Here is a 10,000-nt window from a genome sequence, read left to right as displayed (position 1 = left end):
CCTGCTTCTCTTTCGGGATCAGAAAGAATGTCGCGACTGCGATCTTCTTGCCCATTCTTCATTTTACTTCTTCTCCTTTCACCTTTTCCCTTCAGGAGTCTCCACAGCGAGTCAACTTTCTCCATCTAACCCTATTCTCTGGATCCTCCTCTCTCACACCAACTACCTTCATATCTTCTCTCACTACGTCCAGTAATCTTCTCTTTGGTCTTCCTCCAGACCTCCTGCCTGGCAGCTCCAATTCCAGCATCCGTCTGCCAATATATTCTCTATCCCTCCTCTGTCCATGACCCAACCATCTCAGTCTGGCTTCTCTGACCTTCTCTCCAAAACATCTAACATGTGCTGTTCCTCTGATGGACTCATTCCTGATCCTCTCCATCCTGGTCGCTCCCAAAGAGAACTTCAACATCTTCATCTCTGCAACCTCTAGTTCTGCATCCTGTCTTTTGTTCATTGTCAGTGTTTGTAGATCATCTCACCAGTGTCTCCTGCACCTTTCCTTTCCTTCTAGCTTATGTTCTTCTATCTCTTCGTACCCCTGACACTTTTCTCCACCCATTCTCCACTCCCTGCAGCCTCTCCGTTCCACTCGGGTTCCTCTCGTTCACATGCACACATTACATTCTGTCTTGCTGCGACTAGCCTTCATTCCTCTCCTTTCCAGAGCCTACCTCCACCTCTCTAGATGTTCCTCAACCTGTTTTCTGCTCTCACTACAGATCACAATGTCATCTGCAAACATCATGGTCCATGGAGGTTCCTGTCTAACCTCGTCTCTCAGCCTGTCCATCACCATTGCAAACAAGAAGGGGCTCAGAGCTGATCCCTGATGGAGCCCCACGTCCGCCTTGAACTTCTCCGATCCACCCATGACGGCCATTCTTGATTTGAGTACGTCGTCCAAATGTCACCAGTCCCTGGTCGCTGTTCTTCATCTCGCCCTCTGCTGGGAGCCGCACCTGAGACGGACCCTGACCCGGCTGGGCCAGCGGGTCCTCTCGCTGGCCCAGCCCGACGGCGGAGGCTCGAAGGCCGGACTCCTGGTCTGGTCTTGCTGCAGAGAAGGGGCGGCCGCCGTGGCCCGCCTTCTTGTTCCACGCTCAGAAGGCTCCGCTGGCCCTCAGCTCTCGGCTCAGATCTTTGAACGGCTCCTGAGTCGCAGCCACCGCAGAAGATCTCACTGCAAATCTTTGGGTCTTAAATTCTACCGTCCCCACTGAAAACATGTTCTTTGGACCTGCGCTGCTCGCCTCTGGTCCAGGTCAGCCCCACGATAGAGATCCTGGACTCAGCGGGTTCTTCCGTGGCTCAACCAGGGTTAGAAAGGTCGATGTGGAGGTGAAGTGCGAACCCCGCCGTGAAGGTTGTCGTGCGATCGTATCGGAAAGCGCGGCGGAGGGCGGCGAGCGGACTCACGGAGAGCGTGCCACTCGTCCTGCCGGATGGTCTTCGTGACGTTGATGGGAAGGTTCCTCGGCAGGATGGAGGAGGAGTAGTGGTATTTGACCGGCGTGCATCTTTGGATGACTCCTGGAAAAACAAACATGGAGACAGTTACGGCTGAGAACATCCTGGATGGATGTCCACCTCTGAGGAAGCCACGTCCGAGACCCGACTCCAAGAACCAGAGGGCGCCGCGGTGTGAGCTTCAGCATGGAGCACCCACGCCAAGCACCTCCAAACACCAAAATCCAGAAAACGGGAGCGCGATCTCATAAAGCTCAAATGGTCCTCCTGCGTGGACCACGGCTACCATCTGATCACGTCCTGGTCGCGTATTCTCTTCAGGCGCCGTCCGCTCGGGAGGAGCTTCCCTACCAGGACCTTCCTCTGGTCCGGAGGAGTCTGAGCTCCAGCCAATCAGAGCCCTGGGTGAAGAGCACTTTCCTTCTTCTGCTCTGGACTAGAAAGAGGGAGAACGTTGACAGCAGACGTTGGAGCAGGTGGGCCCTGACCCTAACGCTCACCTCAGTGATCTGTGTGTGTGTGTGTGTGTGTGTGTGTGTGACAGAGGACCCAGTACCTTCAGCCTGATCCTTCCCCAGATGATCAGCTGACTGCAGGAGTCCTGCGAGTACTTCCTGCCAGTAGGTTCATGTTCCTGTATCTCCTGTGTGTTCTAGCGGTGGTCCACACCTTCTGAGGAGACATCTGCTCCCAGCGCTCCCTCACACCAGGTTCAGAGCCTGAACACGACGAGCATCGGAGCAAACCCGATATGGAATCCGCGGATGGAGCGCGGTCTCCGGGAACCCGGGCCGAGTAATTTGATTACTCCGTTACTCGATCGGAGTAACGTTGTATCTGCGAGTAAAAGCAGAGCTTTCATCTGAATCGAAGCATTTCTGTCGGTTCCGAGTCAACCTGTAATCCCGCTTCTAGTCCTCGTCCTGATCCCGGCCGCTCTCTTTGCTGTTGAACCCAAAGGTCGTCTTTCTGTTTCCACCTTTCTGGGATGGACGATCCGCGCCTCCCCGCGCCTCCCCGCGCCCCACGGCCAGCCGGACTCCACTCGTGGAGCTGATGTTCGCTTCCTCCAGACTGGGATTAATCCGGACCTGGAGCGGCAGAACCCGGCGGTCGGATCCGGCGGGTCTCCCGCTCCGAGCGGTACCGGGCCTCGGGTGCGCGCAGGCTCACCTTTGTAGATGAGCTCCTGGGCCTCCAGGTCGAAGCCGTCCCGGTGGCACCTCCTCCAGAGCCCGGACACCGTGGAGTTGAGCTGGCGGCTGCAGTGGGACTCCATCCCGGACGCCGCGGCCGGGAAATGCCGCCTCCGCCGGACGACGGCGTCGGCGCCGCGGGGGTCGGTGCGGAGGGGCAGGTTGTGGTTGGAGATGTAGATGTATCCCGGGTCGCTGCGCTTGTTGGCGTAGTTCTTGCAGCGGTCCCGGTGCCGCCGCGCGTCCGTCTCGTACCAGTGGTCGGTGCAGATGGCCGCGGCGAGCAGCGCCAGCGCGCACAGCGCCAGCAGCAGCCCGCCGCCGGGAAGCAGCCTCACCGCCGCCATCTTCCCGCGCAGCGAGCACTGTGTCGGTGTCTGTGCGAGTGCCGGTGCCGGTGCCGATGCCGGTGACGGTGCCGCGCCGGGCGGATCGCGGCGACGGCCCTCACTGCCTCGCACGGTCCGGCCGGTGCGGCGGGAGCATGGCGAGCGGGGGCCGGGCGGCGCGGCTCTGCGCAGCCCGGAGGAGGCGGAGGAGGAGGAGGAGGAGGTCTGATGTCCTCACCATCTGCTGGAGGACCGGAGGAGAGCGGGGGGGGCGGGGGGGGGGGGATGCCACGACCGGAAGCTCGGACTGCGCTCACCTGGAATCCGACGGAACACAGTTTCCGCTTCCCGGTACCAATCACGACTGACGCGGTTCGAGTGATCCAGAGAACTGATTGATTTCTGACCGAATCGATCGGGTGATTGGATGACTGACGCCCCGGTCACGTGACCCGAACCTCCGAAGGTCCCGGTCCGCTTCGGATCCGGTTCTCCTTCAGAACAGGGATCCATGCATCGCGGCTCTTGATATGGCTTTCTAAAACCCTCATGGCTGGATCCGAACCTGCGTGACGGACACCTCACCGGGCTGCACCGGAGCGGGAAGGACCTCCGCTCATCACTAGTCGGTTGAATCTGTCTGAAGAGAAAACTGCGATGCCATCTTGGCATCTAGAGTCATTGTTACTCTCCGCACATCTACAAATGCTCTGCGGACAGTAAAGTAGGAATTTGACCAAACAGGGAAACACGTGACTCCACTGTACATGTGACAATAAACGCTTTGAATCTCTTGTATGTCGGACTCAGCCTTTTCTATGTGTACACAGAAGTAAATCTATACATGTATAAGTGTGGATATAATGTAATCAGAGTTATGTACATATATATTCTACTCAGGGCATTTGTTGCATAAACAGCATAGAATGTACTGAATGCATATATACTGTATTCAGTCTTCTTCTTCTTTCGGCTTTTCCCTTCAGGGGTCGACACAGCAAATCCACCTTCTCCATCTAACCCTATTCTCTGGATCCTCCTCTCTCACACCAACTACCTTCATATCTTCTCTCACTACGTCCATAAATCTTCTCTTTGGTCTTCCTCCAGACCTCCTGCCTGGCAGCTCCAATTCCAGCATCCGTCTACCAATATATTCTCCATCCCTCCTCTGTCCATGACCCAACCATCTCAGTCTGGCTTCTCTGACCTTCTCTCCAAAACATCTAACATGTGCTGTTCCTCTGATGGACTCATTCCTGATCCTCTCCATCCTGGTCACTCCCAAAGAGAACCTCAACATCTTCATATATACTGTATTCAGTGTGTTATCGAGATATATTTTAAATATGATACAGGATGTATTTGATGTAGATACTTGTATTCAGAGTATCTGTTGTACACGCAGTATCAATTGCATATATACTGTATTCGGTGCGATGTATTTGTTCTACATACAGTACAGAATATATTTGTCGTACATATATTATGTAGTATTGGCCCCTGATGGCAGGGCTGGTCTGAGAACTCCTGCAGACAAAGGCTGATGACTAAGGAAGGCTTCCTGCCGGGGAGTCGTTATGGCAACGGAGGCTTGCCAAGCAGGCTGTTTTGAAATTGGACGAGTGCGAACACAATCGGCACACCACACACACACACACACACACACACACACACACACACACACACACACACACACACACACACACACACACACACACACACACACACACACACACACACACACACACACACACACACACACACACACACACACACACACACACACCTCTCCCCCTCCCCCCTGCAGGTTGGAGCTGCCTCAGCACCTGAGCCAGTCAGACCTCCTGTTCCATCAGTGAGACCAGGGCAAGAAGAGGGTCTTTACATCTGAAAGTCATAAATTCATGGTTTATTTCTTCACTTTGGCAGAGAAGCTAATGAGCTCGGTGACATCTCCGGACCTCCAGACAGCGGAGGACGTCGGCTTCTTCTGAGGCCGCTCTCCTCCAACTGCCCCCCCACAGGTCTGCGCAGACCATCAAAGATAAAGCACTAAGAGGGTTGGGGGGCCACAGACCGACGGAGTGGACTATGGTGAGGACTCCGGTTCAGTACCCCCTACAACCCTGGATCCTCTTCACCGCTGAGGGGGGGTAAGGTGGACTGGTGGCCTTCGACTTCGGCCAAAACTCAATGGCATCAATAAATACGTAGCAGAGGCAGCAAAGTACACAAAAGCAACAACATACAACTTAGGACCAGATGGGTAAAGCTGTGGAGGTCCAGCACAACCGGTGTGTGTGTGTGTGTGTGTGTGTGTGTGTGTGTGTGTGTGTGTGTGTGTGTGAGAGAGACACCTGACCGTCCGGTCAATATGGAGACGGTGTAACAGACATCCAAACAAACCTCCAACTCTCTGAAACTGCACTTTGCGAGCGTGCGGTCAGCAGCTTCAGTCCTTCCATTCATAAAGTGCCTCGGTTCTGTCAGGTCCTGCTTCTAGGATGAAGGTGAAGGTTCTGTTTCTTTCTGGACCTTCCACCATGAGGGAGGAGTGTCTGTCAGTGAGATTTGGAGTGCTGGGGGCCGTGGGGGTCCTGCGTGTTCAGTCCACCACGGCAGACAGGACCGCCATGACGGCCACGCCGCAGAAGATGAGCAGGATCTGGAGCAGGGAGCGTCTGAAAGCAGAAGTTAGAGCGTCAGTCGGATTCCGGCGCCCGGCTCGGTGACTGACGGGCGACGGCCGCCCATCGCACCTGAAATTGGACTCCTGCAGCAGGTCGGGGACCACGTTGACCAAAGCTATGTAGAGGAACCCTCCCGAGGTGAAGGGCAGAATCCAGGAAGAAGCGTTTTCTGCAAGCCAAAGAAGACGGAACCCGGTGAGGAACCCGGCGAGGAACCCGGTCGGGGCGTTCGGGAGCGGCGTCCCTCCTGAATCACCTGATCCTCGGGGCGACTGAGCGCACAGAGCGAAGCAGGCCCCCAGAACCCCGACCAGCGCCGTGGACAGCTGCAGGCGGGCGGCGCTCCAGCGGTCGAAGCCGGCTCGCAGCAGGATGGCGAAGTCTCCCACCTGCGGACGAAGAGCAGGTCAGGAGGCCTGACGCACAACACGCCCCTCGACCTGCACGCCGCCGACCCACCTCGTGAGGGATCTCGTGGAGCAGGATGGCCAGGGTGGTGATGAAGCCCACCTGCAACAAGCAGGTCAGATGGTTACTCCTTCTGAGGACCACAAACAGCCTCCAGGGAAAACAGTGTCAGCACTGTAGACTCTAGTAACCCTGCATGAATTATGGTATCCTGTTACAGTTACACCTGTGCTATCCTATTAGTTACACTTGTAGTGTCCCATTCCAGTTCCACCTGTGGTATCCTATTCCAGTTACACCTGGAGTATCCTATTCCAGTTACACCCATAGTATCCCATTAGTTACACCTGTCGTGTCCCGTTCCAGTTCCACCTTAGGTATGCTGCATGTCCTAGCAGACACCCCGCTCTGGTTTCACTCCAGGGCTCATGGAGCGTGCAGGGTTGTGGAATGACCTTGGGTCAAGATACCTCCTGGGTCTCAGGTGCTTCCACACCTGCACGTTCACCCGGTCAAACCAGGCACTCTGAGCTGCGAGACGTGAGTCAAGGTCAACCCAAGGGCACCTCGGGCTCATCGGCCGCGAGGACGGACAAAGACGGCGGCCAATGGAGAGGAGCGACGGCCTGTGGGAGGGTTCACGAGAGGAGGCATCTCGTCGACTTCCTCTCTGGCAGGCCGCTCCGAAGTTCACGCTGCTAGCCTTCTGTCCCTCCGGCTGGACTCGGACTCCTGCGGCTGTTACATAGCGTTCTCTTCTGGAGCCGTGCGCAGACCTCAGCGCACGTGAAGGAGCGAGCGCTCCGGACCAGAAAGGAGGTCGTCCCGAAGACACGCCCGTCCCAGATCCCGGCTCTCACCTTTTTGCTGACCAGGAAGCTTCCGGCAACCGCCAGCCCGTGGGTGAAGTTGTCGATGCAGTTGGCCAACAGGTTCAGGTACCCGCTGGTCTGAAAGACAGAAGTGTTACTCCTGCTCTGCTCTGGACCAGGGAGAAGAACAGCATCTGAAGCGAGCGTGACACCAGAGGGGAGCGGGATGGAGCGATGAAGATCTGGGGGAGCCAGAGTTATGACAGGTGAGGAAAGACTGGAAGGAGCTGCTATCTTATGGCCATGGACACACACACACACACACACACACACACACACACACACACACACACACACACACACACACACACACACACACACACACACACACACACACACACACACACACACACACACACACACACACACACACACACACACACACACCCTCCCTAAGCGCCTGTTATTTAGAGAAGCAACATTCCCACACCAGCACCAACACATTAGTGAGACTGTTGAAGCTGTGAAGCTCTGCAAGGAGCCTCAGGCGACAAAGCAGAAAGGCAGGTGTAGGAATGAAAGCGGGAGAAGCTGGAGCAGAAGATGAAGGTGGTCAGAGAAGGCCAGCTTACCTTGATCTTCTCGGGTCTTTCCTGCAAACTCTGCTGCTTGGAGGAGCTCCAGGGCTCCTGGTGACCGTTCCCCAGCAACACCTCCCCTGCTCCCCCCCTGACGGGACCGGAGAGCATCTGTGGACAGGAGAAGGTGGAGATTATCGAAGGCCCCCCACGCGGAGGAGGCCCTGCATCTACCATCTCCTATCGGCCGAAGGAGGTCCTCATTTGGAACCCGAGACTCATTTGGTTTGTTGTGATGAGGGCAGAGGAGAAGATCCGCCGCTTGCTTGTTTAGTCTAGAAAAGAAAAGAGGTGGAGAACAAACCCCGTGACCTTCTGTCATGGGGTTCTTCCGGAGCCTCCTGCCAGTGCTGACAAGAGCAGCTGCTATCCGTTCATCTAACACCCCGCCAGAAACCGTCTTGTGGAGGAAGCAGCAGTTCTCCGGCTCTTGGCTGAGGCCGAAGACCAGGGCCTGGAGACGGTCTGCAGGCGGACGGGCGCCGAGCGGAAAGAATGCGAGGGCTTGCAGCGGCACGTTCCTCCAAAAACACCACACTCACCGAGGAGTTACACTTCAGGTCGGAATGTGAGGCGGCTTCTTCATGGCCGTCCTGGTCTGGGAACATCTTCTCCAGAAGAAGGAAGGCCAGCAGGCCGGAGATGACCCACAGGCCCTGGCTCCTGTAGTGGTTGTGTTTCCCAGCTGCAGGGGGAAAGAAGACCGGTGAGCTACAGCAGCGGCTTCATCGCAGTGAAAACCGGAAACCCGAGAAGGGAGGAGAAGGTTCCGGCCTGGATCATCACCAGATCCAGGAGAAGGTCAGGGAGGTTCTCGGAGGCCTGTGCGGGCCAACGATGGGTTCCCCGCCCTCATCGGGGCACCCACCTGAAGAGCAGGAGAGCGCCCAGGCCTCGGGCAGGAGGTGCAGGAACACGTCGCCCAGGAGACCGCCGATGGCAAAGCTCAGGAGCTGCTTGAGCTTCTGGCCTCCGGCTGAGGAGACAGAGAACGTGACACTCGCGTCCCGTGGACACACTCGCATTCTACATTTCTGCTGGAGCGCCCTGAACCCTGGGGCTGCTGGTCCAGGAGGCCCGCCGGCTGAGATCTCCTGAGGAACAGGTGAGCTAGCGGGTTCTACCAATGCTTCTGAGGAGGTCACGGAGCCACAGAGTGACGTTAAGATCCAGAGACGACGGAGATAAAGCCTTCATTAGTTCGAGGAGCGCCGAGCCGAGGCGGATCTCCACGTGAACTTTCCCTCGGACCGAAGGTCACGGCCCGGCTTCGAACCCGAATCCCCCGTCGCGGTCGGTAAACCAGGCTGGAGAAAAGTCTCCTGTTCTTCTCCTTTGCTTTGTGTGAGCTTCACTGAACAGCTGATTCCCCTGGGGCTCCTCCGGCGAGGTCTAACCTCCAGCCTGACAAACCAAAGGACAAAAATACATCTGGAGAGCCGAGTTCCTGTGGGTGTGGCGGCTCATCGGAACGCTCGCCTCTCATTTCACCCCGGCTCTTACAGGCCGATCTTCTCAGTCATGACTAGTGCAGAAGGAATCCGGCCGGTCTGAGGAGCAGCAGTTGTTCCGTAGGGTTAGGGTTAGGGCTCGCGGAGAGGATAAGCAGAGGAGGCCGTCCTGGCGTGGGACGAGAACCTGGCATCGGACCAGGACCTCCACATGTTGCCCACGATACCCATCACTCCCATCAGCGGGAGGGGGACGACGACCAGAAGGATTGATCTAAAACCCCCTCAGAAGGTCAGGCCCAAAAAGCGCCCTCAGGGCTGGTTTCTTTCATTACACTGTAAACTGAACCTCCAAGAAGATACAGGACCACACGAGAAGGTCTGGCCTGCCGTCCCGCAACAGGTCTGCACGGTGTCTGTCTCATCGCGTCTAAGGGTGAACGGAGAACATCTACTCGTTGCCGGAAGAAAGAAGATCTCTGGGTTTGCGCTTCGGAAGAAGACCGCGGCCTCCTCTCGCTGGACTCCAAGTCCTCGATGAACCCGACGAAGCCGATCCTACCTTCTGTTTTGAGGGAGGCGCCGGCTTGGATGGGGATGAGCAGCAGCGGGAAGATCCCGCTGAGGCCGACGGCCGCCGAGCCGGCCAGAGACAGGAACCAGACGTGGGCGCGCTCGCTGGCCAGGAGGTCCACCAGCGCCTGGAGGCTGTCGGCCAGGATGGGCCCGGGTCCCGCCGCCGTGGCGGTGGCGTGGGCCATGGCGGTCTGGGTCATCTTCTGGCCGCGGGCCGCCGGCTCGGAGGTCAGCAGCAGCAGGACGACGGCCAGCACCAGGGAGGCTGCGGCCCGGCCCGCCGTCTCCCAGCTTCCGACCGGCATCTCAGTCCATCGACGCTGGAAGAGGAGAACGCGTTCAGACCAAACCTGAGGAGACGCCCGAATCCCTCCGGCTCCCCAGAATCTCCGAGACCAGGGAGAACCTGGAGCTCCACCAGGACAAC

The 10,000-nt window shown here is 57.1% G+C and overlaps 2 protein-coding genes across 2 annotated transcripts in view; both read right to left on the bottom strand.

Annotated features, from left to right (window-relative positions):
- tmem276b (transmembrane protein 276b) overlaps positions 1–3,191 on the bottom strand; it is a 7,990-nt gene extending 4,799 nt beyond the window's left edge. The window contains exons 1-2 of the mRNA XM_086144491.1: positions 2,644–3,191; positions 1,420–1,533 (exon numbers count right to left, since the gene is read on the bottom strand). Coding sequence (XP_086000617.1) covers positions 1,420–1,533; positions 2,644–3,013 — 484 coding nt within the window. The 5' untranslated portion in view covers positions 3,014–3,191. The remainder of the gene's footprint in view (positions 1–1,419; positions 1,534–2,643) is intronic.
- Positions 3,192–4,886: 1,695 nt separating this feature from the next.
- Positions 4,887–10,000, bottom strand: part of slc39a13 (solute carrier family 39 member 13) — a 6,369-nt gene continuing 1,255 nt past the window's right edge. The window contains exons 2-10 of the mRNA XM_086144489.1: positions 9,560–9,893; positions 8,415–8,522; positions 8,089–8,231; positions 7,541–7,657; positions 6,957–7,046; positions 6,148–6,198; positions 5,945–6,077; positions 5,758–5,857; positions 4,887–5,679 (exon numbers count right to left, since the gene is read on the bottom strand). Coding sequence (XP_086000615.1) covers positions 5,604–5,679; positions 5,758–5,857; positions 5,945–6,077; positions 6,148–6,198; positions 6,957–7,046; positions 7,541–7,657; positions 8,089–8,231; positions 8,415–8,522; positions 9,560–9,878 — 1,137 coding nt within the window. The 5' untranslated portion in view covers positions 9,879–9,893 and the 3' untranslated portion in view covers positions 4,887–5,603. The remainder of the gene's footprint in view (positions 5,680–5,757; positions 5,858–5,944; positions 6,078–6,147; positions 6,199–6,956; positions 7,047–7,540; positions 7,658–8,088; positions 8,232–8,414; positions 8,523–9,559; positions 9,894–10,000) is intronic.

The sequence above is a fragment of the Fistularia commersonii genome, chromosome 3 (assembly GCF_037954325.1).
Source record: "Fistularia commersonii isolate RoL2024-O1a breed Wild chromosome 3, RoL_Fcom_v1.0, whole genome shotgun sequence".
Lineage (NCBI taxonomy): Eukaryota > Metazoa > Chordata > Actinopteri > Syngnathiformes > Fistulariidae > Fistularia > Fistularia commersonii.
This window is presented reverse-complemented; position numbering and strand designations above follow the sequence as displayed.